Here is a 24,588-nt window from a genome sequence, read left to right on the forward strand (position 1 = left end):
TTCAATGTGACCTGTGCGAGGCGAGCTTCGGTACACGTTCTTCCCTGACACTACACAAGAAATTCAAACATAAGAGCATAGTGACGGAAGACAGTACCGTGGTGGTGGTGCAATTCCCTCGTAAGCGTGCCAGTGAGGGAAATGTTGACGTCCCGGGGAAAGGAGAGGTGCAGTGTGGTGTGTGCCAAAAAGTGCTCAGTTGCAGAGACTCCCTCATCCGACACTGCAAGGCTTTCCATAAAGGTGAGGGAGTTGAGCTTAAATGCAGCAATAACACAAAATTGCGTGCCACTGATTCCCCGCATACAAACAGATCCATGTTGGTGTGCCCGACATGCGGAAGGCAGTGTGCTAGCAAAACTGGCCTCACCCTACATCAAAAGAAGATGCACGGTATGAAGGTAGAGCGCGCTGTAACCAGCCAACGCGGCGACTGCGAAGAAACGTCGCTGCACTTGATGAGCTGTCCCGGTTTGAAGGAATCACGTGTCAGGTTTGCGGTAGAAGGTGAGTGTGTGCAGGATATATGCTTCTCCAAAAAGGCTGGCGCAATTTCTCATTGCGGTTGAACGGAGCCGGCCGCAGGTGAAGTCCTCACCTAAGGTAACAGTCATACAACCCACTCTCCCTTCTGCAACTTCCCCCCTTATTGCCGAGTGTGGAGCCAGCAGGAAAAGCACCGGACGCAGGAATAGTCCAGACACCCTCAGAGACAGAGGAGGTATGCAATCAACAAGCAACAGAAACAGAAAGAGGGAGAGAGAATAATAAACGAATAACAAAAATCAAAACAAAAGGATTGCTAATTGACATCTTTTGGAGAGTCCGGGGTGGGGGGCTTCTCGCCCCATCTGCTGTATTCCGTTCAAATGCGGAGCTACAACAAAAATTATAGAGCGTGTGTTAGGCTTAATAAAAAAGGGAGACTCTGCCACAGTCGCCAGACCGATAGCATCTCAGGGCTCTACGGTGATGGCTGATGGCCGCGCCAGTGGGGGGAAACTCTCACGAAGGCACGAAGAAAATTCCAAAAAAAAAAAAAAAGACCGCCACGGTGTTTGCGACCGCAAACACGCCCGCGCATGGATTTTTGGCTGCGTTTTCAAGGAGGATGAAGGGACACACGAGTTGGACGGCGGGGGATCAGGAACCCGCGGCGCCGGAAAAATGCGTTCGAATGTTTTGTTTGAGGGCGCCAAAGCACGCCTCGGGGGGTCGGGATGGCGGACGCCGATTTGCCCACCGCATCGGCGCTATGGGGACGCGTGCTGGGGGGCCCTAAGGCGGGTGAAAGTTTTTGGGAAACGGAAAGCTTGGCCTTCCGAAAAATGAAAGACGGCGGTGCCGGCACCCCGGGTTTGCCATAAGAAAACATCGAACCTGCATTTTTCTTTTGACCCCCGCATCATTGAAGGCGTTTCGCCGCACGACACCACCGGGGCGGCGCCGTGTCGGACAAAAACCGGGCAAAGGGGGCGAGGCACCCCCATCGCTTTCGTCGAGACCCGGGAACCCCCCTTCCGTACGGCGCCTCCCGACTTGGCACGGAAACATTCCTTCGCAACAGACGGCTTCCCCCCCCCCCTACCAACCCGGACACCCGATGGCGACCCCATTGAAACGCGCCCCTCTCGTTCTTACCGGTGAACCAGCTGTCCCCGCTCGGCACTCAACCCTTCTGTTGCCCCTCCTGCTTTTCTTTCACCTTTCTAGCCAAAAAATAAAATAAAATAAGGGAAAGCCACGCCGCGCGGTCGCGACGAGCGCGTTTTCAAAAGAAAAAAAGATTAGCTCAGGCGGAAGCGTATCTCTCGGTTCGGAGAGGTTCTTTTTTATCATCCTTTAGAGAAAATTCGCCCGACGCCCGAAATCATGGCGGGTTTCAATATCGACGGAAGGGTCGGACACCCCGGCCGGCTCTCGGGTCCGCCGGGGCGTGTACCGGTGCCCCAAAGTGGCCACCCGAACCCGGTGGCGGTTTATTTTCAGGCCGCGCCCTTCCCCGTGACCGCGGCATTCGCTGCCCCCCAACTCGTCGGGCCACCCCCCGTATTTTTTTACCGAAGGGGGGCAAACCACCCGGGTCCCGCCCCCCGACCACCAGCACCACCCCCTCGCCGTCAATTGGGAGTCGACCCGAGCCCGCCGCCGCCTCGCTTTCGCGAAAACCGCAATTTGTTTTCGGCGGGGGAGGTGGTTGGTTTCATTCGGTTGACCCGGCGATGGGATGAGAAGGCGGCGGGGAGAGGGGCCGCCCATCACGCCCGCGGACCTCCGAATTTCGAATGGCCGCCGGCACCCGGGGACCCCTGGCAGGTTTTGGAGGATTGGTCGGAAACCCGAGCACGGTGGTGGCGCAGCAGTCGGGCGGATCTTCGGGCACCGCGGCGCCGCCGGCCCTCAGGACCCCGCAGCAAAAAAAAAAATTTAAGACCTTTGGAAAAGGGGGTCGTGGTGCCTCGTCACTAATCCCCCCTCGCCCACGGTGTTTGAAAAAGCGACGACGCTGCCCGCCCACCCGCCTTTTTTAAAAACGCGGTTCTTTTCGAAAACTCTGACATATCCTTTCCTGTTCGAAAAAACGTGCCGCTGTTCACAAACAGCCGCCACCCCTTTGCTACTCCAAAAAGCGTGAAGCTTTTTTGAAAACTGATAAGCCCCCTCCGCCCCCGCCAAACGGGTGCCGCTTTTCTGAAATCAGGATATTGTCCCTTTTCCCTTCCCTTCGAAACAAATGGTGACTGTTCAGCGCCGGTCCCCCGCTGCCCGTGTTCGGAAGGGGGCCCTGCCTTGCCTTACCTTTAAACGGAATACAAAAAACCTCATTCCCCCCGCACAAAGTTCGCCCCTGGCGCGGTTAAGAGGTCCGGCGCAACGCTCCGCCTGCGTGGAGGGGGGCGAAGGTAGCCCGGGTGGAACCCGTCAGATTTTTTCCTTAGGAATTGGCCACGGGGCGGCATCGCCTTTGGGCCCGGCTACTCGCCGCCGGCAAGGAGAGTGGGCCCGGGACACACCCCCGATGCGGGCGGCTGCGATGGCCGCCACGGTGCTTGCGGCCGCAAACACGCCCGCGCATGGATTTTTGGCTGCGTTTTCAAGGAGGATGAAGGGACACACGAGTTGGACGGCGGGGGATCAGGAACCCGCGGCGCCGGAAAAATGCGTTCGAATGTTTTGTTTGAGGGCGCCAAAGCACGCCTCGGGGGGTCGGGATGGCGGACGCCGATTTGCCCACCGCATCGGCGCTATGGGGACGCGTGCTGGGGGGCCCTAAGGCGGGTGAAAGTTTTTGGGAAACGGAAAGCTTGGCCTTCCGAAAAATGAAAGACGGCGGTGCCGGCACCCCGGGTTTGCCATAAGAAAACATCGAACCTGCATTTTTCTTTTGACCCCCGCATCATTGAAGGCGTTTCGCCGCACGACACCACCGGGGCGGCGCCGTGTCGGTGGTGAAATGTTAGTGGGGCGTTTAGCGCGTGCCAAGTGGGGTGAGGTTATCCAATTTGGAAAGGTGCATACCTGGTGGGGTGGGGTCGGCGATAGGCAGTCCTCGGAGGGTCTCGTTGTCCGCATCAGTCGTTGCGTATGAAGGTCTTTTTGCGCAATTTCATTGTGAAATTGTCGTCGTTGGTCTTGTTTATGGAATCGCTGAAGTGTTCGGTACATGCCCTAGTTGTTTCCTGTTGTTGGTGGTGGTGGGGAGGGAAGATTCGACTCTCCCTTTTTCCCAAGCCCCCACAATAATTTACGACGGATGATGTAATCTTTTACTGGAAGTGGGGCTGTCGCCGAAAGCTTTGTCCTAACACCCCTCAATTTGTTCGCATTCCCTCTTGTCCTCGCCTTGCTTCTTGCGGTGGTGTGTGTTATGTAGGTTTCTGAACGCTACGGTTTCAAACAGCCGCATTTCCGTTCAAACATGTTTAGTGTCGGATAATTTCCGACACCGCATATCTGTTTCCTTAGCTTTTCCACTCTAAATGTCCGGTTTAAAATATACTTTTATACTTAGCCATTGAACTTCTCTGCTGCGTTTCTGATTCTTCATGCTCCTCCACTGGTTTGTGGCCTTTGGTAGTGGGAATTTTTGAGGGAAAGTAACACCAACTCCCGTAACGTCGTCGCTATGGAATTCAGGCCTGTGGTTGCTATGTCGCTGGATTAGCGCTACGGTAACGGAAAAGCACGATGCCCCATTTTTTAATCCACATTGCTCAAATCTTCCCACATGCTCACGGGGATGTGAAGGAGACGGACATAGAAGACTTTTTATCGTTCTTTCCCAAATTTTAACCAAATTTCCTCCTCCACCAATTATTGAAGATCCTTTGGAAGAGACCCCCCTCCAGCCCTTTACATCACCCAATTTTCTTGGAAACTTCTTGCTTGATTCTCTGACGAGGAGCATCCTCTACCGAGATAAGTTTCGCCTCCTCCATTGCCAACAAACACAAGCGTCCCGGGGACTATCGGAAAGCGTTGATATTCTTGTTGGATTAATAAAGCTGAAAAAAAAAAAGCCCAACCTTCCTGCAACAAGCCCTGCTGCCCCTACGGCCGTGTATCCAATGTATCTCAACCTTTTCAACTCTCCTCTTCACTTTATTCCCCACGCGCTTCAAAAATATCGTAATTCCTTTGTGAAAGGCTCGGATATTAACGTCCTCCTCCTTTCTTCTAACCCTCAAAATTCTCAACTCCATCAACTTGACAGTACCTTCACTCTCTCACTTTCTCTGTTTCGCATTTCGTTTCCGCATGGGTGAAGGCGTACAGCGATTTCGACCCTTTTTTGCCGCACCAAAAAGTGCGTGTTCACCGTCGCTAAAACTCAACCTTTCGCCGTCTACGGCCACAGAACTTCCAAAGAGAAGGAACACAGCCACCGACACTCTCGTATCCGCATATGAAATACGCGTGTTTCCGCGGAGTCGAGGGGAAAAGCCGTGACAGCCATTTTAGGGAGTGCGCGAAGGGTGGGGCGGCTTCAACGAGAATGGATATTCTCCTTTGTTGACTGTTATTTTCTGCTTATTGGGCAACACCGGGGTGGAAGTGATGACGATTGATGGGAGAAGGGAAAGTGATACGAACAGGAACGTTTATATTTAACTTTCCCCGAATAACATGGCTAGGAAGATGGGCTGAACCGCGTCGATGAGACGTACCAATCGGGGCGCCAGGAGACCCACTTAGAAATGCGAGCATGGATGCGGGTGTGACCGTGGTGTGGGGCTTTTGCTCTGGGGAGGTGAAGGAACTGCGCGAAACTGCCAGGAGTTCGCCTCGTCCTCCCAGCTGTTGCCTGCGTGAGGGAAGTTTTTATGGCCAACTGAAATGGAGAGTCATAACCACATTCTATTTGGCGAATGAGCACAATAATGGCAGGGATTCGTTTAGGACAACAGCGGTGACGAGAGCGGGGAGCATACTCACGGCGCGAATGTTAGTTGGGAAGCTTCAATATTCTATGGAAGAACGGCAAAAAGTACAGTTGTCTGTTTTCTGCCAACAAAGGTTCACCACCAGCCCCACCGCACAACTAATGATGCGAGCAAGGTGTGTGCAAATACAAAATAGGAACTGAACGGTGGGAATTACACCATTTTGCGCATGGACTATTGGTGAACACTTGAAAACATCATTTGGGGACAACCCTCTACCGTTACAAAGTCTAAAGGGGGAAAAGCAAAGAAACGCAACGCGCCCGCGTTGTGACACAAGTTCCATGTGCGTTGAAAGTTGAATCTGGAAAATCGGCTCTGTCAAGCACCGGTGACGAGCACACGGCGATGGAAGTAAAGGAACTGGCAACCATTCGAAGTCGGAAATGTCAAGGTTCACTTGTTCTCTCTTGCATGTTTCGCGGTGAGCGGGCTCCAAGGAGAAATGAGACTATTGGACGCAACGTATTAGCCAACCTTGAAGGTGAGAGACGCACAACAACGGGGAACATTGGGACATTTTCAGTTCGCACACCCATTAACACCCAGCACGCACCCTCTGTGGCTAGTTGAAGGATGGGTAGATACGCACAGTTTCTTAAACGCAAACTCCGCCGTCTTCCTCATTCGAAACCGTTGACGGCAATCGACCTCATTCACCACACTTCCAATAACGCAGAGTTTTTATTGCTGGAAAGATCAAGCACCTTCAGGTTGCACCTTCTTCCTCCTTCAATACCACCAATGCGCATCGGCGATTTCCCTGCTGCCCACGCGCTGTTCCCAGGTTTGTGCATTCGCGACGGCGTCGCCTGCTGTCGCCACGATGCGCACGAAACCATTTGGCGGAAGCACACCCTCAATGTCACTTCCCCTTTCCCCTGCGAATTCTCACTACACGCACAGGACGACGGTGCCATCAATCCGACACTAATCAAAACGGGGAAACGGAGCTGACCACTAGGTCGCTTCTTCACCCACGGAAATTTCGAAAACCCTGGCAGATTCTCGCAGCCCCACAAAAATACCTAATAAGGTGCTGAGTTTCTGGTCCCATTCGTGGGCAAAACATTTTGGGTGGCATTAGTAAGGTATGGGGAATGAATGATTAGTAACAGTATGGGAGGTGCCGGAACACTTCCTATTTTCGACGCCGCGTCCACAACCTTTGCCAATGGTTCAGTTTCGATCCCAAGGTTTTGGGGTATTTAGGAGGAGCCGTCCCGGTTACACGGCTGGGCACATCCGTCGCCCCACCGAGGGTGCAAGTCTAATTTCCCCACTCAGGGTTTTTCAGAGTGGGAGATTCGATCAAATAGGAGAGTGTCGGCACCCCAACCCCGGTGCGTGGCACTTTTCCTTCCCTTCCTGACCGCACGCTTGTCCGGCAGCTGTTAAATAAACTCGTCGGGGCTCATCAAAGTAACCCGTTCCTCTTGGACAGAAGCGTAGTCGGTCCCCTTTTTAGATTGTGCTCGTGCGCGCCGCCACGTTGAATCGCACTTCGCCACACGAGGTTCGCCTCCTACGTGCTGTTGTTCTCTCCCGCAGCGCGAGTCAGCATGCACTGCTGGGGGCACGTTTCTCCAATGTCTTCGTCCTCGCACCAAGGGGTGGGGAGCGTTTCGCCATTGCGTGAAAACTGACCTTCCGCCAAAAACCTCTACACATTAACATCTTCATGAGGGCTTCCGGTCATAACCGCCCGCCCACCCGAAACGCTGAGAAGGGATTGGGATCGAGCATATCTCTGGACCGAGGGTCGATTCTGGTGCACTCTGCCCTTAAATATGTAGAAAAAAAAACGCGCACAAAATAAAATTAGCAAAGTTGGCGTCGCACGAACCGTTTCCGTGACATTATTTCGACATCAGCGCGCATCACTGCGCAGTTTATTCCGCACGGAGAAAAACAAGGAGGAGGAAGCATGCGAAAAGCCATCGGCTCGCTGCGCTGTTGCAATGTGAGTAATGGCAAACACCAACGTGCACGTATAGAGGATCGAAAGGGACATGCAATACCGGTTTGTTCATTTAACCTTCGCGGCGCCGGACTACGGCAAAAGACGGCCTTCCATGAGAACAGACGCTGTACTGGCCCACGGCCCTCAATGAATCAACTAACAGTTTTGCGTGCTCATCCTTGATGCGGTCCCCAAACATTATGGCACCGCGGCAAGAGCGAGTGACGAAGAACTGCAATACAGCCGATGGTATTACTCTGAATTCGTGGTGGCGCCGGTGTCGTTCACAATTATCGCCCTCCGGGGTGTTCGTGGCGCGGAGGGCGGAAACATGTGATGCAGGGAAAACTGCTGCAATCTCTTCCAGCGTTTGGCGAAGAGCACAAACGGTGTCTAGCACAAGCCGGTGCCCCTCCAAAGTGAGACAGGGCCATTGTGTAATGGTATCAAAGAGTTTCCTCGGACATGGGGTGTCCGGAAAATCGATGGTAGCTTCTGGAAAGCAAGCCAAATTTGGTTGCGGTGTGTTGTGTGAGAAGCGCCAGCCCCAACGCTTGAGAGCACCCTCATAAGCAGCAACGCAATGCCGCATGTCATGAGGTATTTTTACGGGGAAGGTTGTTAAAGACGGTTGCGGCTCCACATACGACTCTGCGTGGGCCAGGAAGTATTCGAGGCGCAAGCGCTCATGAATAGCGTGCTGATCTGTGATGAACAACTTGGGGGGGATAGGCGAATGTCGACTTTCGGTTGCTGTTGCTCGTGCGGATGGGAGCCGCTGTTCATTGCACTCTGTCGACGCAGTGTCGTTCAATCCCGCTGCATCGCCCGTGTCAAGCAAGAGAAACTTACGATCCCACTGCGCCAAAAAATGATTACCACGAAACGGACAAATAATCGGCTCGTTCTCGTCCGGAGCTTCCCCTCCCCTCCAAACAACGGGGCAACGGAATATCCGGGGCACAATGCACGACGGTTTCGGTGCAACTGGCATGGCGGTACGGGCCCGCGGGAGGGTATCAGCCGAGGGCACTGGCTTCATCAACGCATATGGACAGAAGGGCGTCCGGCGGGGGACCGAGGCAGCGGCGGCATTGATTCCCCCGATTGCGCGACTTGTTGCCGGGACGGAAACTGTGGACGCGAGCTGTCTGGCCAAAAATGACACTCGCACCCCAGTGGCCACTGCATTGTGAGACTCTTTACCTTCGGTTTTTGTGAGAACTTTTCTGACGGTGGGGAGGTCATCTTCATCCGAGCCGCGTTTGGGGTTATTCCCGTTTGCTCTATGGGGAATCCGACCGACACCTGGAACGTGCTGCTGCACGACCGCCTGAAACATCCGTTTGAGCTGGGCATCCCTTCCCTCCAACAGCTTCCCGTCCACGAAGACAAATAGGGGATGCAGTGATTTAGGGAGCGTTGCCAAATGACGGTACACGCGGTGCCGTTCATCAACAACGTAACATTCACCGGAGACCGGGTCCGCGGACAAAATAAGTACGGAACCAAGGCAATTGTAAGCGTGTCTGCAGAGACCGGTACCGACGTGCGTTTCACAATGCGGCGCATGATACACCATAGCAAACTTGGCACGTGCTACAACAACTTCTCGAAGGCACAAAGTTTCCGCGTTGTTTCCAAGTCCTAACGCCACGGCCAACTGGCTGAGGTGCGGCAGGAAAGCTTGCAACAAACGGTAAACGGTGGAAAGGGTTTCCGATTCCCCACCTGCGTGAGCGTACTCGCGCTTCCGTTTGACCAACGAATCTACCCCCGCCCCATCGCCCGATCTTGAAGCCCCTATGAATACTACACTGGCTGTATCGTATGCTGCTCTTCCCCCCTCGGCGATGACATCGCTTAGGCGAAGGTACACTGAGGTGGCCCGACGCCCCCCTCCCTGTGGTAAGAGATAAAAAGGTGCCAAGATCCGCTCCGCGGCCACGCGATACGCAACCATAACCACTGCCTGCCGTTCGCTTCGCATCCGATTGTTGAAACCCCCGCGTGATTGGAGTGCAATGCGGCGTCGCACAGGCATGTTGCAGAAGAGGCCGATAACCTCACACTGTAACTTGATCAGTGAGGAACATTTGGCGATGCGGTCGGCACACGAACATCGACACCACTGTTCAGCTCGTTCTCCAATGGGGATAAGAACTTCCGACAAAACGTCTTTCCCTTTCAGTGGTGAACAAGAGGTCCAGCGACCTTCGTAGAGCACGCATGCGTGATGCGGGGGCGAGGGGACTCCAGCACACGAGCGCTCTGCTAGAACTTCGACATTAACTCGCAACTTAACCTCTTGACTTACCACTGTCAAATGCGCGAGGGAAGCGGCATCGATTGCGTCGTCGCCCTCGAGCGATATTTGTTTAACATCTTCGACTCTACTACAGCATGGGGGGAGCTCAAACAGCAGATCCAGCAGAAAGTTTAGGTCGCGCGGGTCCGCCACAACCCGAATGTGACGCGCCACACTCCCTACACCGAGCAAGCGAAGGAATTGATACGCAGCTTCCACAGCAACAGCGAACGTCGGCAAATAGTGCGCAGCGCGTACTCTCGCTGCGTCAAATGCACCCAATGGCCCAATGGTGGTACATATACCGCGTTCCGGTGTGCATGCAGACGGAGGAGATGGGGATCCTCCGCGAAATTTCGTTTCCATCAGCATGCTATCCTGTAATAATGTGCCTGGGGATGGAATTTAACAGTGAAATTGGGGTGAGAATGCGAGTACAAACACCAAGGCGGAACGATTACTCATTTAGGAGGCAGAAGGAGCAAGTCATCCGGTGATGTGACCCTTCCCCCTATTAACCCTTCACCGCTTTCATTCCCAGTAGGGGAAGGATTGTGCCGGTAGCAGCTTCACGCCGACCACACTTTCGCACTCACCCACTAAAAACTCCATATACTGAAGGGGTGCGGGGCTGATTGAAAAAAATCGCTATTGCCCCCATATCGCAGTAATGCGTTCCGGAACAGTTTTAATAGAGAAAAATCTAATATCGATAATACCACGCCGAACTCTAGCGAAAACAATATTCATAAAACACGGCTCGACCACCGCAACGCGCGGCCCGACGCTCCGCCAAGAGGGGTGCAAGTTCCCAGGAGACGAACGGGGCCCAGGAACCACCGGAACAAATGGAAAGCCCACCCCCCAAATATCCAATGTAGCCCAAGCTCCCCCAAACTACATGGATACGCGTTTCCTCGGCGACCAATCATACGTCCACCCCGGCGTCCGCCTTGAGGCGTGGGTCTTGATCACGAGGCTCGCCTGGCAGTTTAGCCAGCGCTGCGGGATCCTTGTTCTCCCAGCTTCCGGGAAAGAAAAAACGGACACCGAAGATGGTGAGGAAACCCGTTCCCCTCAGTGTCAGAGAATGAAAACAACGCTTTGGTACGTGTGACAAGTGATCCTTTTGGTAAAACACGAAGGAGAGGGCGGTCGTGGCGTTTTGTCTGCTGCGACCCGGGCCCCCTCGCCTGTCTCGAACTGTGTCGGGCTTGGGAAGGAGGAAGGGCCAAATGAAGCGAGACGACCCAATTTGTTAGCGGGTTCTTCTGGGGTTGGCCAGATGATGTTTCTGGTCCAAGTCGCGCGACCACAGTGGCATCAATGCTGTCAGCCTTGCTTTAGACAGTTTGTCAACGATTGGCACGTGTTAGATCGGATCAGGTACGGCAGATACAGCGTTTTTCCTAGGGGCTAGTATCTCATCTTCCTAGAATGCCCCAATTTGTTGCAGCCGTCTACAGAGGGTAGGCTCTCACCAAGGGTTTTAACGGGGTGGATTGAGGAAGGAGTTTGAGCCCAAATGCAAGAAAGCAGAGGATGTGAGGTAGGGATGGATTTCTACGGAGAGTAGGGAACCGAAGGAAGACGACCTGCAACGGTAAGCATTTGTTGCTTCGCTGAGTATAACAATCAAAGCGCCGAAAACGTTTGGAAAAGAGGTGAAGCGCAATGTTGCGCAGTTTGCCCGCGCTCCGTTCACTCGCGTCGGTCGGCTACCCATGCCCTTCAACCGCCGTCGTGGCCCCGTCTCTTGCGCCGCCGATCGTTTTCCCTTAGCTGCAATTCATCAAAGTGGCGCTCCGCCACCTCATCGGCCGAGGGCCCCCTCTCCTCTTTGAAAGCCAGAGTTGCTGGAGGAGCCACGCCATCACTCTCACCGTCTCCCCGTTCCCTCAGCTCCCGCTCCTTCCGCCTCGTTCGCGCTATGTTCAACTTTTTCTTCAGTCTTTCTGCCTCATGCTCCGCTTCTTCTACGCTGTCAAAAAGCCCCGTACGGTTAAGCAAGCGGTGTAGACGGACGTTACATTCGTAATCGAGCGCCTTCTTTTGGGTCTGCCACATATGGCGCCGCTCTTCCACATCAACGCCTGTAAAGGCGAGTCGATACTCATGAACTTCGGCAGTGCACGTCGCCCCATGTTTGCCGTGACTCGGCGGGTAGTCCTGAATGCGAAAGAGCGCGCGCATGGGCGCCGTGTGGTTCACCAGAATGCTTTTGCACAAGCTCGTTATGCTTATGCCCAACCAGGTGGGTGCTACATGTGGTGGGAGAAAGCCAGCAAAACTTGTGACAAACTGCCCGGAGAGGGTAATGACTGTAAAAACACCCCACGCTCCCGTCACATATCCCTTTCCTCGCCGAATCCAGGCGTCCAATCCGTCACTGAAGCCCATGCGTCGCTGCAAGTGGTCCCGTATGCTGATGAGTGTGAGGGTGGCAGCGAAACAAAGAGTGGGGTCAACCACTGTGCCCATTAGTCGGAATGACAGAGGAGATGTAACGGAAACGACGGCGAGGTGGTCACTGAGTTGTTGCGCGGGAGAACAGAAACTGTACCACGTCATCAAAACTGCGACAGCATGGGGAAGGACAAGGCGAACGTTATCAACATGATGGCTACGAAATATGCGATTACGATCACTTTTTAGTTTCTGCGCCGCAACCTTCTTCTCCCAAAAAATAGCACGCGGGTGATCAACGATGGTTTTGTACTGCTCGTGTGCCTCCTGCAACTCGGGAAGCGCACACGCCGCGCGGGCAACGCAGCGGTCACCGTATATGCTGGCTGCGAGAGAAATGAATCGAAACACGACACCGCCAACCAATAGCACACCGAACACATCGTGTATACTCAAGGTGTTCGCCGCGAAGAGAGCTAAGTTAGCCAGAATAGTAGACGTTGTTCCTATGCGACGCCTCACAGTGCAGCGAAACATTTGTAATCCACTATTCGACGCACCCCGTGAGTTGTCCACTTATGGCTGCAACGGAACGTTCTCCCCGTACCCGTTGCTTTCTCTCGACCGTGCCGAGAACACCCTACACCACCGAGAATTGTTTTGATTGACGGTAGAAAGCGAGTCAAAAGATAAGAGGACGGAGGTTTATAATGACATACGGGCGCGGCAAAACACACTACCGGTGCACAATTCCCCTTACCAACAATAGAGATGGGAGTTCATATAACGAACTGTACGCAGTGGCGAAGCAATACCTGGAATCTCGAGACCAATGAATGTGAGAACATTTGTCTATACACAAACCGACACATTAATGGGCGCGTGGAAAGGGAAAGTTGAACACAAAACAAATGGATATATGGGGGAGTAGGTGATTTGACACATTTTCGTGGGAGGAGAAAGAACTTGGGTAGAATGGGAAAAAATACAAATGGAAATCAGTGTACGAATCGATCAAGTTTCACTGTTTTCAATCGCAGGGTCCCTGCGTCCAAAGGTGTCCTAAGCTTAAAATTCATCACGGGGTGTCGACAACATGTTGTGCCACGCGGCACTTGAGGCAAGAACCGGTGCCACCGCAACGCTTCAGGTACAGAAGGGACAAAAAAAATAAGAGAAAGGAAAGGTTAGTCAGTGTACGAATCGATCAAGTTTCACTGTTTTCAATCGCAGGGTCCCTGCGTCCAAAGGTGTCCTAAGCTTAAAATTCATCACATCAAACTGTTAGCTGCAGCAAAAAGCATCGTATGTGCTGAGGTAGGCAGCCGTTCAAAGGGGGGAAAAAGGAGCGAAGGTCATTCTGGAGCAACGTCGCCGACATTAGGACCATGCATCAGATCCCATAATTTCTCACACACTGTTGTGAGGTGTCGGAAATGGAGGTTCAAGAAAGTTTCAAATGTAAAATAACTAGGGGAACTGCCGTAAAGACACTAGATAGGATTGAAAAAGAGCACCATTGTTGTTGCATATTGCAAAGCGCTGCAAAGCGGAGAGGGCGCCAGTTCAATAAATCATTTGGCGGTGAACACAAGTAGGCGGAAGTATAGAGGGCCTTACGGTAAAGGGGGGGGGGTGAAACTTCACAAGCCCGCGGTAAGAGTGGGCAAAAAGCCATACCGCCGTGCCCCATGATAGTGTATTTGTACCGTCTCCGAAGAAAAAAGAGAAAAAAAAACGTATTTTCCTGTTGGAAACAGAACCGACAAGATTCGTGCTGGTGTGAGCTCCTCCCTACCGTACAACCCACCGTGTCCTTTTCCATCAGGGAAGAAATGAGAGAACCCGATGTTTTGTTTCCGTTAAATGCGGTTAAGTAAACAACGGTTGAGACCCTCGTGTAGAAGCCGCTCCCTCTGCTTCATATTGTCCCGCCATCGACAGCGCTCGTTAGCCGATACACTACTGCCAACACTACCGCACTCGCTCGCCGCCTCAACGAGCTCTTTTCCAAAAGGGTCGCTCAAACCGCTTGACGTCGCGTTTCCCGGTCCAGAAGTAAGCAGCTCATCCAGCACAACTCGAGTGTCGGACGTCGGCAACGTGTCTATGCCACACGTGCCCATGCTGCGCCTCGTCATGTCTTTCGCGTAAAAGAATCGCATGGCTTCATCATCGCTTTCACTACCCTCCAGTGAGCAACAATTCCTCTCAACGCTCAGCTCCTGCGACAGGTTTTTCATCTCGTTGCTTAGCAACTCCAATGGTTCTGACAACAGCTTCCGCACATCCTCCAACTCCTTTGCGATCATTTGCCGAGCTTCAGCATTAATCGTTCTTTTCTCCTCCGCTACCTCATCACTGGTTGGATCCCTCAGCCCCGCCGCCTTCGCTAGGGTGTCTGCACCGTGCAATATTTTTCGCGCCTCATCAGCAAAACTCTGGCGCTTGCGTGACCAATGGCAAATCGCTGCAACACGCCTCTGCTCAACAGCGTTCAGTTCCTTGTCTATGAGCAACACGTCGCGCCTGAGTTCCTGCAGCCCCTTCAACTTCTGTTCTCGCTGCTGCTTCAGGTGCTCCAGCGCCCTGCCAAGGGCCAGCATGTGCTCTGCCCTTGGTTGCTCATATTCATCCCGTAAACGTTGAAGGAGGGTGTTTGCATTACGAAGAAGCGCGGAGGGAAAGTATTGCGTTGCCAGAGAAAGCGGAATGCGACTGTGCCCGGTGTGTGGTCCAACCAAGAGGGACAAGGCACTACAAGAGGTGTGGCAGTTTGTGCAATAAAAATCCTCAACTTCACCGGGGAATAACGGGCACGGGAAATAGCGTAGTGCCGCCATCAACGCCGCCTTTAAAGAGAGTATCTGGGTGCGCGTGGGTTTATAGGCTTAAATCTATCTTTTTTCTATGATTCCAACAGCCAGCGCCGTTGTTCCTCTCGAATCTAACGAATGTAAGGCCTCGAAAGTTAAGTAGGAGAGAAAAATTAAACAACAGCTATAATAAGGGCAGTGAAGTAAATTAAAGTGAGGTGTCAACCTAAGTGGACGTTGCGTTGGCACGTGGGTAACGGATACAAAGGGTTGCATGCACGCTCAGCTACAGCGCAAACGCTATAAGCGCCAGGTTACTGCGGTCAGTTGTTAACACCTCTCTCTCTCTTGCACTCTTTCAGGTTTTAGACGACAGTCTTCACCGAAGCAGCTAAGTAAAAAACTATCGAGTCCGCTCTCGCTTACGCCCCCCACTTTTCCTCCCTAAATCGGCACCATCAACAACCACATCACGCGAGGCGGTGGAAGCACCTGTCCCCCATTTTCCACTACGATGCACCCAACTAATGCGTGTTACTCGGACGGGCATACCCAAATCGCTCGGTCCCTCCCCAACGACTTCTGTTGACGTCGACCATTTGTATGACCCCCGCATCCGCAATAGCGCTTCCTCCATTGTTTCGTTTCCCTCTGGTCCCACCGCACTGTTGGCAGGTGGTGGCAACTTCGCATTCTCCTGCTGGAGGAGATTCAAGAAATCCCCTTCCACATCATCCACTCGTTGCTCACAAAAGTTTATCACTTCACAACGAGGGTTCGCTGCTAGTATTTCCGACAACGTATATAACAACTGTGGCCAACTTTTCGGGTTTCCGTAGAGGGCGTCACAGAGTACAACAAGGTCTACATGATCGAGCAACCGCTGCATTTCGACGAATGCGGGAGAGGGTAAGAGGTACGGTGAGCGCCCTCTCTCGTTTTGTGCGCTCGGCACGTCTGCATTTGAAGAATGTTGCCGCGCATTATTAATTTTGACCCGCTTAGCATTATGCTTTTGCTTCACCAGAGGCGGCGGACCCCACCTCCAGGTCATTGCAACACAACTTCCCTTTCCATTGCTTCGTGAGAGAATTCTCTCCTTATTTAACTCAATATTCTTTTCCATGAGTGGCACAAGTTCCTTCATGTCAGTGATTACCACGCGCGCACCCGCCATCGCGAGCCCAATACCCAAACAGCCGACCCCCGCCCCGAGCTCCACCACATGACACGCCTTGTCGTGGTTCTGGAGGACGTGTTTCTGCAGGTGGCCCATCGCAACTGAGTTGCTGTTCCACAACACGGCACCGAGTTGGTCTTCTGCATCTTCCAGGAGGTGCTGCAATTCGGGTTGGACTTTCCCGCCTTGTCCCACCTTGTGGTGCAGTTTCTGAGACTCCGCGGTGTTGTCGCTGCTCTCACCGTCGTCCTGCCCTTCTGGCACGGCCCAATGTATAGTGGCTATATTGCCAAACGGCCCTTCCACCTCTTTCACGACCCATTGGAGCATCAACTGTGAGAAGCCTTAACGGCCTACGTAGGATAAGTACAGAGAGAGATGAGGCCAAAGGAAATACCCTTCGAACAAACTATACCCGAACATGAAGCAGCCTTTCTTCACACGAGGAGTGTTTAGTGGTGCCGGCTGCGGGACTCGCTGACGGACTGAGGGCCTCAAAAGAAAGGACCAGTGAGTCTCTCTCAACATGCTGTTAGCAATTAAACAACTCTTCTTTAGGCAAACCTAACTAACGAGACGGCGGATGGGTCTTAATCTACTCAGTCCACCGAACGCAACAACCAAAGGCAATGCAGCCCATTTACACTTACATGTACCACTTCCCGCACACGAGCTTACTGCACCTGCCTTACATCAGCTGACCTGTTTGTTGCGGAACTCTTCCTGCAGGGTGCGCTCCTTCTGCTCCACTGCCTCCAACTGGCTAGCGACACACTCAAGCCGCCTCTTCATTTCCCTTTGCTCTGCCCTGCGCACCTCAGTGTAAAAGATGAGCTTTCTCTGTGCTTCCCGCAGCCGTTCACTCCAAAAAAGGCAAATGCTCTGGACCAACCGATGTATGCCGCAGCCGTCACCCTTGGCACCGTACTTCGCTGCAGTGCCGGACGCAGTGGGGCAAATATACGTATTACCGGAGCGGGGCGAGAAGCAAACACTTATTATACGTTCAGGGCATCTTACCCCCGGCTTTCCTGACCCCACCGACTCCGAACACTCCGAGACGAGCGCTTCGACCTGCCCCCTTTGCTGGTGCAACTGATTGTCAAGTTGGATGATGGCTTCACTCGCTTTCACGGATCTCCATAGATCAGGGTCAGACTCCTCTTGGCATTCTGCAACTTTAGAGACCTGCTCATCCAGCACACCTCCACCCCTTCGCAACCCCAGGGAGGCAGCACCAACGCCCTTCCTTTGTTGCGTGATCGCTGCAGGACCATTCACACACCCTTTTCGAGCAGCACTCCCATGCAGCAGCAGTTGTGTTGTTATACCGAGCTGATTCGCAATGAGGGCGTACACAAGTTGCCTTGTGGTTCCATCGCCCAAATCATCATTCACCACCTCGTTCACACCTTGGCACTGCTCATAACTGTCGCCACGGCTCCTTTTGCTGTGAAGAAACATGTGGCGTCCTACGGCCGCGACGCGCCGTTTTGCTTCACCAAGAAGGGTGCGACCACTCGGTGAGGTGAAGTCCAAAAGAACTGGCGTGTCGCCGACTGATCCCACTGAGGGGCGCGACGACGACCTCCCAAAGTCTTCACTAGCAGGAGCCGATGGTACCTCCTTGAGCCCCTCCTCTGCTTCATGGTTGCCAGGAAATGGGTCTGGAAGGTCACCGAACAAAGTATCGATGTTTGTTTCTGTTCCAGCGACGAGCTTGCGCGATTCATCAACCACACGTGGCAAGGAGGCAAAAAGATCGTCAAGATCCACACGCTCGTGACCAACGGAAGACGGGTCAGCATCACTTCTAGGTTCACCAACACTGCAGCCGCTGCCGGTGCTCTTAGACACCCACTCGAGTGAAGCCACCCCCTTATTATTTTCCAACTGTGGTGTGTGGGAAGCTGCACCGGCGCTTGCAACACGCAACAAGTTCAAGTTTAAACCGGTAGACGACGCACCTTTCGGCGGCGGTAGGCCTGCATCTGAGTCAACGGTGCTGCGAAGCTCCTTGACAAGAACGCGCTGTTTCGGCTGTATCCCAGCAGCCCTTTTGTCTGTGCCAAGATCGATTGGCTGAAATTTTCCTTTTGTCGAGGCAATTGACTCTTCACCTTCACCGCCTTCCCCGATGTCCTCCGTAATGCTGTCCACAAGATATGCCTCACTCGGTCCGGAACGATCCTCCATCATGGCTCGTTCCATCCGCTTCTTCGCCCTGGCCGACAACGTGCCGGATTCGATAGCCTCGCGGTTACTTTGGAGTTTAGCCAGGAAGCTTGTGTGCTCCAGCTGTTTCCTGCGCTCTTTGCGCAGCCCCTTTTTCCCATCTTGATTGGCCAATCGGCTCATGGCAAACTCGACCATCTCCTTCTCAGACGCTTCCATGTTTACAGCGTCTGGACGAGCGGTGCGCGTCTCGATACCCCTGTGGACCCCGCGCTGCCGCTTGCGCTCCTCAAGAAACTCTCCTAAGGTAAGGGAAGCACTGTTTCTGGACTCGCTGGACTCCTGCTGCCGCCTATACTCTAGTGCGTCAAGCAGGGAGTGATATTGCTCCTCGCACAACCACGCCGGCCTGTTCATACCACAACGACGTGACACTTCTTGAGATATCAGACTCCATTGGTTTGGAAAGAGCGACTGCAGTTGGACAAGGTTCTCCTCTTCCTCCGCCGTCCACGCTTCGTTAATGTTTAGCCGAGGGTCGAGAAAATTTTCCCAGCGCTCCCGGCACTGGGTTGCAGTTTTTTTTACCAGCGTTGAGGCCACGCGTTCCCAGTTCTGCAGTCCATACACCGTAAGAGACGCACGGAGTACCTGATCTTCACTGTTTGTCCACGCACCTCCCTTGAAGTGTAGGCGCGTCATTTCCTCCAAGCCAATCCTCCACGGTACAACCCCCTGCTTCTTCCCGTCGTAGGACCGCCACCATCAATGCCACAACCGCATGACGAAGAGAGAGGGAGATGAAAAGGGGAAGAGGAAAGAAGGAAGAAAAAGAAGTGTGATATGGGAAGATTGGTCTCATGCATAATGGATAAGGGGAAAAAAAACTCTCAACAGAGGCATCGCAGTAGTTTTTGAAGGACGTAAGTGGTACGATAATTAACTTAACACCACAGCATCTCGTCGGGGGAAAAAAGTAACGGCACAAGGTAGACGGTGGCCATTTGGGAACATGAATATGTACCGAAATACTGACACGTTCACCCTCCGTTTCCTGGGAGCTGTTTGCCACCCATTATTACTCTCATCTCTTCCCATACCCCTCCCTCACAACACACACACACACACCGTCGAGACCTACATCAGGAAGCACCTACACTACCGGCACCCCAACCTCGTTCGTTATTTTGCGCAGACTCGCGACAGCCTCAACACATGCCGATAATTCAGGTGGAACTTGTAGCGAGGGGTCGTGGACAAGACGCAACATGCGATGAACATCTTCCTCACGGAGAACCATATCATTCCCATCATTCACACCACCCTCACCGTGGGACTTCGCAGAACGTAGCCTCCGCAGCTCTTTACTCCACTCACGCATAATGCGTCCATAAAAGTAGTAAATAGCCTCAGACTGGCAGAGGCCTAGACGGAGACAGAGATCAAATATTTCGTAGTCAATGGGGGGAATCTCTGGGGCACGCGGTGATGTGTTTGGGATGCGAGCGAGGGCACTGGCGCTAATAAGTTGGTTGCACTCTTGCTGGGCACGTTGAAGTGCCGGAGCATCGTGCTTGCCAAATACACTTGGTGCAAGACGGGTTGGTCTCCCCTCAGCCTCATCTGCCAGCATTGGGGACCGCGGGCGGGTGGACGCGAGCGTGCCCACTTTAACTGGAAGAGGAGGTTTAATAATGGGCGGTGGAGCAACAAAAGGGGCGCTTCCATTTGTACAAACACAGCCCTCTTCTCCCCACACAGCCTCAGTGCCCTTTTGCTGTAGCGCGTCGCTTCCGTCAGTCGCATCGCCTTTTGGATGCGGGGATATACCACTGAGGCACTTGATATGGCGACGTACATGCCCCTCCAGTGGTACGACGTAATTTGTGTACAAACGTGCCTTTTCACGCAAATCCTCCTTGAGTTCATCGGAAAGTGTCAACGAAATGGTAACCTCAACGTCACACTCGCCTGTACCGGTTGGATTGCCGTCGGCGGCGCACCCCGTGTTAGAGGCCCAAACCACCCCACCATGGGTGCAACGACATTCCCTTAGGGCGCTTCTTATACTATCTCGCAACAGGTTCCGCCTTGTCTCCAACACATAACGAACGTTCTCGTTTCCCCTCCCCACGCCCTCGGGTGTCGCTGTATATCTCCTGCTGTCCTCGATACCTTTGTTTCTTTCTCTACTGCTACCGCAGCCAACCTGTTGGTCTCTTTGCTCACAGTCGGGAAATGGGTCAAGGTAGGAGTGGGACTGAACTGCAAACGTGACCGTGGGAGATTCCAACTCACCATCAGGGAAGAAGCGGGAAATATCGTAGCCCTCTAACGAAAGCTGCAGTCGTCTCTGTCGCAGCTCGCTGAAGGATGGTGTGTCCGCCGCAGGTGGCTCCACAGGGGCGATAAAGGCGATGTCGATAGGCTGGCGAATAGCCCCGCTCCAAAAGCACAGCCCCTGTGCCGCGGACTCAGGACTCATGACGAACAGCATGCCCGGGATAATGGAAGCGCCAAGAGTTGAGCACTGTGGACCGCTCACAAAATCAGCAGCCGTTCCGGTGGTTGGGTCAGTTACCACTCCAAGTGAGTCTTCCACTTCTTTCCACCCCTTAGTCGCAACCGCGCTCCCACCGTCGACGGCCCCCCCACTGCCGCCAAGTCCGTGTCGCACACCGACCTCCCCAAGCACGCTTCCACCATTTCCCGGAGGCTCGAGCACACTCATGGAGAGCCCGCGTTGCACTTCCCAGGGAAGCACCGCTGACCACAGCAACAATCGAACGCGCTTCGTGTAGCTAAGCGACGCGGCCTCTCCTGTTCGACGACAGACTTCCCCACTCATTTTGGGGTCACCTTGAGTGTAAACACGTGACATCGATTTAACTGAGGGGTGCACCGTGATGCATAGCTCCGCGGGGAAGGCTGGTTTCGCTTGAAGTGACTGGCATTCCGTGTAGTCCAGCCAGTCCTTCAGCACCCGCCGTAACGCTGTGCCGTCCCTCGAAACAGGAAACGTGACATGACTTCTGGCAATATCAAACACAGATTTCATTCTGCCAGTCTGGTAGCCGGTGTTTAATCAACGTCTCTTCTCCCTTGGAAAACCGCATTGCTGTCACTGGAACTCGTGGACTTGCCAGCTAGAAACAAATAAGAGAATGCAGAAGACGAAAAAGAGCAAAGGCGAGAAAAGAACGAAAGGAAGGGGAAACCACGAGAAACAACCTGCGCCAGACCGACAGCTTGTGCATAAGGTTGTGGATGCCTTTCTTTATTTGATTTTGACATACCTCACCCGGCCGCTCCGGCAAAAGCCACGTCCGACACCGAGATGATTCGGAATACTCCGAGGTTTCCAACTTTAAACTCTCTATACCATGATCACTATATCTGTCCTTCGTTCAACAATCCTATTACTTTCTCGTTCATGTTTTCCTCCCTGTCTACCCCTGATCTTTTTTTTAAAGGAACAATTTCCCGCATATGATTGTGTAATATATATATATATATATGTAAAGCTACATTGAATAAGTTCTCCTTAGTTGAACATTAAATGAAGGTGGTCGCTATTTTCCTTGTTTTTCTTCTTTTCCCCAGCCTTCCGGTGCAAAGTGTCACTAACCGGTGGTAGCTGTGGTCCAGCACCGTAACGAACGACCACAGAATACAGGAAAAAACAGGGGGATAAATCGCAACGTACGGGCACACATCCTCCGTAAGCCGAATTTCACCACCCACGCATCAACAAATGGTACACAACCCAAAACCGCAGTAGAAAAGTTGAAACATAAAAAGGTTGGAAAGCGCTAATTATAGGGCAGGTAAGAAGGGAAGAAAGAAAATCCACGACCCTCATCTAGAGGATTTTTCTTCGTCTACATATGTTCTTTTCCCCTTTCCCTTCGTTTTACCTTACTAACTGCTGGGTGACAACAGGCGGATTCACCACCCTCCAATCCAGTGCGTGTTGCCAGAGGGGTAGGATATCGTTTCAGGAAAATTTATAGCACACCAACCGCATATTTACGTAATCACAGAAAATGGAAAGAGAAAACTTACGCTTCCTAATAACCACTAACGCCACAACGTATTGCAAGTACGGGGAAAACCCAACAAAGTACCAAGTTTTTTTTTTTTTAACCGCATATCCGATGATCGTGCTGAAACGGCGACCACAAAGTGAATAGGTTTATGCACGTTTAAAGTTTGGCAACACCGTGACTTCCACTCTCACGCAGACCAGCGCCCGTCATGCGCACGAAACGCGTCCTTCGCTGCATCTCCTCGATCGACTTGGCACCGCTGTATGACATACCGGAGCGCAAACCACCTACCAGCTGTCGAACGATTGGCCCAACGGGCCCTTTGCACGCCACACTCCCCTCCACACCCTCAGGGACCAAAGATGAGAAGACATCTTCATCCTGAGTTCGTTCCCGCTCGGCCTTGCTTAGGTTGGCACCGAATCCCGCCATCCCCCGAATGATCTTGACCTTCTGCCCATCCTTAACGAGCACACGACCCGGAGCTTCGTCCGTTCCAGCGAGCATATTTCCCAACATCACAGTGTCAGCACCAGCACCAATCGCCTTGCTGATATCCCCGGACGTCCGCAGTCCACCATCGGCAATACAAGGTACACCCCTGCGACGTGCCACCCGCGTGCATGCCAACACAGCGCTTAGTTGAGGCACACCGGCGCCAGCAACGAGGCGGGTAATGCAAATACTCCCAGGGCCGACACCAATTTTCAGCCCATCGGCACCAGCATCAATTAACGCCTCCGCAGCCTCGGCTGACGCGATGTTCCCGGCGATAATATCCACACTAGCGGTGCGCGGGTCCCCCTTAAGGCGCTTTACCATATTGATACACAGATCGCTGTGTCCGTGTGCAATATCGACCACAAGAACATCGGCACCAGCCTCCACGAGTCTGATGGCGCGGTTCATGTCGTCTTTCTTCACACCCACGGCAGCCCCGACAAGGAGGCGACCACGGGAGTCAAGCGACGCCTGTTTGTTCTTTCTCAACTTCACAACATCAGAGAGAGTCACAAGGTACAGCAACTGACCGTTTTGCCCAACGATAGGAACGTTTGCCGTGCGCCCCTTCCGCATCAAGTGCGTTACCTCCTCCAGCGATATGGATGTATTCGTCGAAACCACCATTTTGTCCACGGGCGTCATTAGTGATTCCACTGTCGTGCTCTCGTCAGCGAGTTTAAGATCGTGTCTGGTGATTATGCCCAACAGTTTGCGCTCATTCTTGCAGTTCACAACCAATAGGCAACCCACGCCACCCACGCGCCCCTTCCAGTTCAACCCCTCCCATGCCTCACGAGCCGTTTCGTGAGGCAAAATTATGCGGGGGCTCTCAATAAGGAAGGACTGTGCGCGCTTCACCTCCCGCAGCATCGCGCACTGCTCCTCAATGCTGCAAAAGCGATGCAAAATACCAATACCCCCCTCACGAGCCATGGCGACCGCCATCCGCTGTTCACACACCGTGTCCATGTTACTGGCAACGATAGGAATGCTAAGTTTTACATTACGCGAGAGTCGAGTGGCGGTATTCACCTCCTTGCGGGAGGTCACCCGGCTGTGCTGCGGGATTATGAGGACATCATCGTACGTGAGACCTGTGGGAATGGATGCCGATTCATTGAAGGACATTTAAGCGATATGCAGTTAACGTATGTATATATACGTATTAATAGACCGATCTTCGACAAAGTTTGCGATAAATCCTTTTTTAAAAAACTTAAAGAAGGGGGAAAATACAAATTGAATAAAAAGGGAAAGTTTCGAAAGTGCTACACACGGGATATGCGCTCAAGTAGTATAGTGCAGACAAGTGAGGGCATTGTGTGCGTAGCAAGATGACGCAGAAGGGCGAATAAGAGAAAAACACCTACAGCAGTTTGTGGTGCTGCTCCGCGCTAGGAAAACAAGAGAGAAAAAAGCGAATGACTCCTCGTGTACAGCCCAGCAGTAACGCTCACAAGTGTGTGTGTGTGGGAACCGGCTGGCGCATGCCCGCGCAACTTTCTCTTGACAGGGCGCTATAAGGTGCAATTTGGTACACGTATAGGGCAGCAAAAAGGGGGGAAATAAAAAAACAGTTAGTGCAACATAAGCAACAACGGAATCAAAGCGAAACAAACAGAAAAAAGAAAAATGTGGTGGAGGGAACGGCGGAAATAGTGCAGGGGCAAAAGTTGACGCCCGACACTAGGAAGTAATAAAAGAAGGAAGCAAATGCGTGACGGCTCCCCCCCTCCCCCTCCT

At 52.9% G+C, this 24,588-nt stretch overlaps 16 protein-coding genes across 16 annotated transcripts; 5 read left to right on the forward strand and 11 right to left on the reverse strand.

Annotated features, from left to right (window-relative positions):
- Nucleotide 1: 1 nt before the first annotated feature.
- Nucleotides 2–319, reverse strand: TbgDal_V2780 (hypothetical protein, unlikely; the record flags this gene model as incomplete). The annotated part of the gene is made up of 1 exon (XM_011775125.1): nt 2–319. One exon carries the CDS (start codon nt 317–319, stop codon nt 2–4), a length of 318 nt encoding a protein of 105 aa, XP_011773427.1.
- Nucleotides 320–1,253: 934 nt separating this feature from the next.
- On the reverse strand, nt 1,254–1,616 carry TbgDal_V2790 (hypothetical protein, unlikely; the record flags this gene model as incomplete). The annotated part of the gene is made up of 1 exon (XM_011775126.1): nt 1,254–1,616. The coding sequence occupies one exon, from the start codon at nt 1,614–1,616 to the stop codon at nt 1,254–1,256; it is 363 nt and encodes a 120-aa protein (XP_011773428.1).
- A 256-nt stretch (nt 1,617–1,872) lies between these two features.
- Nucleotides 1,873–2,469, forward strand: TbgDal_V2800 (hypothetical protein, unlikely; the record flags this gene model as incomplete). The annotated part of the gene is made up of 1 exon (XM_011775127.1): nt 1,873–2,469. One exon carries the CDS (start codon nt 1,873–1,875, stop codon nt 2,467–2,469), a length of 597 nt encoding a protein of 198 aa, XP_011773429.1.
- A 265-nt stretch (nt 2,470–2,734) lies between these two features.
- TbgDal_V2810 (hypothetical protein, unlikely) lies at nt 2,735–3,274 on the forward strand (the record flags this gene model as incomplete). Its single annotated transcript, XM_011775128.1, has 1 exon — nt 2,735–3,274. One exon carries the CDS (start codon nt 2,735–2,737, stop codon nt 3,272–3,274), a length of 540 nt encoding a protein of 179 aa, XP_011773430.1.
- Nucleotides 3,275–3,976: 702 nt separating this feature from the next.
- On the reverse strand, nt 3,977–4,408 carry TbgDal_V2820 (hypothetical protein, unlikely; the record flags this gene model as incomplete). The annotated part of the gene is made up of 1 exon (XM_011775129.1): nt 3,977–4,408. One exon carries the CDS (start codon nt 4,406–4,408, stop codon nt 3,977–3,979), a length of 432 nt encoding a protein of 143 aa, XP_011773431.1.
- A 798-nt stretch (nt 4,409–5,206) lies between these two features.
- On the forward strand, nt 5,207–5,587 carry TbgDal_V2830 (hypothetical protein, unlikely; the record flags this gene model as incomplete). Its single annotated transcript, XM_011775130.1, has 1 exon — nt 5,207–5,587. The coding sequence occupies one exon, from the start codon at nt 5,207–5,209 to the stop codon at nt 5,585–5,587; it is 381 nt and encodes a 126-aa protein (XP_011773432.1).
- A 433-nt stretch (nt 5,588–6,020) lies between these two features.
- Nucleotides 6,021–6,401, forward strand: TbgDal_V2840 (hypothetical protein, unlikely; the record flags this gene model as incomplete). Its single annotated transcript, XM_011775131.1, has 1 exon — nt 6,021–6,401. One exon carries the CDS (start codon nt 6,021–6,023, stop codon nt 6,399–6,401), a length of 381 nt encoding a protein of 126 aa, XP_011773433.1.
- Nucleotides 6,402–7,477: 1,076 nt separating this feature from the next.
- On the reverse strand, nt 7,478–10,087 carry TbgDal_V2850 (hypothetical protein, conserved; the record flags this gene model as incomplete). Its single annotated transcript, XM_011775132.1, has 1 exon — nt 7,478–10,087. One exon carries the CDS (start codon nt 10,085–10,087, stop codon nt 7,478–7,480), a length of 2,610 nt encoding a protein of 869 aa, XP_011773434.1.
- A 298-nt stretch (nt 10,088–10,385) lies between these two features.
- Nucleotides 10,386–10,832, forward strand: TbgDal_V2860 (hypothetical protein, unlikely; the record flags this gene model as incomplete). Its single annotated transcript, XM_011775133.1, has 1 exon — nt 10,386–10,832. The coding sequence occupies one exon, from the start codon at nt 10,386–10,388 to the stop codon at nt 10,830–10,832; it is 447 nt and encodes a 148-aa protein (XP_011773435.1).
- Nucleotides 10,833–11,446: 614 nt separating this feature from the next.
- Nucleotides 11,447–12,658, reverse strand: TbgDal_V2870 (hypothetical protein, conserved; the record flags this gene model as incomplete). Its single annotated transcript, XM_011775134.1, has 1 exon — nt 11,447–12,658. One exon carries the CDS (start codon nt 12,656–12,658, stop codon nt 11,447–11,449), a length of 1,212 nt encoding a protein of 403 aa, XP_011773436.1.
- A 907-nt stretch (nt 12,659–13,565) lies between these two features.
- Nucleotides 13,566–13,946, reverse strand: TbgDal_V2880 (hypothetical protein, unlikely; the record flags this gene model as incomplete). The annotated part of the gene is made up of 1 exon (XM_011775135.1): nt 13,566–13,946. The coding sequence occupies one exon, from the start codon at nt 13,944–13,946 to the stop codon at nt 13,566–13,568; it is 381 nt and encodes a 126-aa protein (XP_011773437.1).
- A 37-nt stretch (nt 13,947–13,983) lies between these two features.
- TbgDal_V2890 (hypothetical protein, conserved) lies at nt 13,984–14,964 on the reverse strand (the record flags this gene model as incomplete). The annotated part of the gene is made up of 1 exon (XM_011775136.1): nt 13,984–14,964. The coding sequence occupies one exon, from the start codon at nt 14,962–14,964 to the stop codon at nt 13,984–13,986; it is 981 nt and encodes a 326-aa protein (XP_011773438.1).
- Nucleotides 14,965–15,340: 376 nt separating this feature from the next.
- Nucleotides 15,341–16,447, reverse strand: TbgDal_V2900 (hypothetical protein, conserved; the record flags this gene model as incomplete). The annotated part of the gene is made up of 1 exon (XM_011775137.1): nt 15,341–16,447. The coding sequence occupies one exon, from the start codon at nt 16,445–16,447 to the stop codon at nt 15,341–15,343; it is 1,107 nt and encodes a 368-aa protein (XP_011773439.1).
- A 363-nt stretch (nt 16,448–16,810) lies between these two features.
- On the reverse strand, nt 16,811–18,994 carry TbgDal_V2910 (cell division control protein, putative; the record flags this gene model as incomplete). Its single annotated transcript, XM_011775138.1, has 1 exon — nt 16,811–18,994. One exon carries the CDS (start codon nt 18,992–18,994, stop codon nt 16,811–16,813), a length of 2,184 nt encoding a protein of 727 aa, XP_011773440.1.
- Nucleotides 18,995–19,445: 451 nt separating this feature from the next.
- Nucleotides 19,446–21,350, reverse strand: TbgDal_V2920 (hypothetical protein, conserved; the record flags this gene model as incomplete). Its single annotated transcript, XM_011775139.1, has 1 exon — nt 19,446–21,350. The coding sequence occupies one exon, from the start codon at nt 21,348–21,350 to the stop codon at nt 19,446–19,448; it is 1,905 nt and encodes a 634-aa protein (XP_011773441.1).
- Nucleotides 21,351–22,497: 1,147 nt separating this feature from the next.
- TbgDal_V2930 (inosine-5'-monophosphate dehydrogenase, putative) lies at nt 22,498–23,973 on the reverse strand (the record flags this gene model as incomplete). The annotated part of the gene is made up of 1 exon (XM_011775140.1): nt 22,498–23,973. One exon carries the CDS (start codon nt 23,971–23,973, stop codon nt 22,498–22,500), a length of 1,476 nt encoding a protein of 491 aa, XP_011773442.1.
- Nucleotides 23,974–24,588: the final 615 nt, after the last annotated feature.

Source organism: Trypanosoma brucei, chromosome 5, assembly GCF_000210295.1.
Source record: "Trypanosoma brucei gambiense DAL972 chromosome 5, complete sequence".
Taxonomy (NCBI): domain Eukaryota; phylum Euglenozoa; class Kinetoplastea; order Trypanosomatida; family Trypanosomatidae; genus Trypanosoma; species Trypanosoma brucei.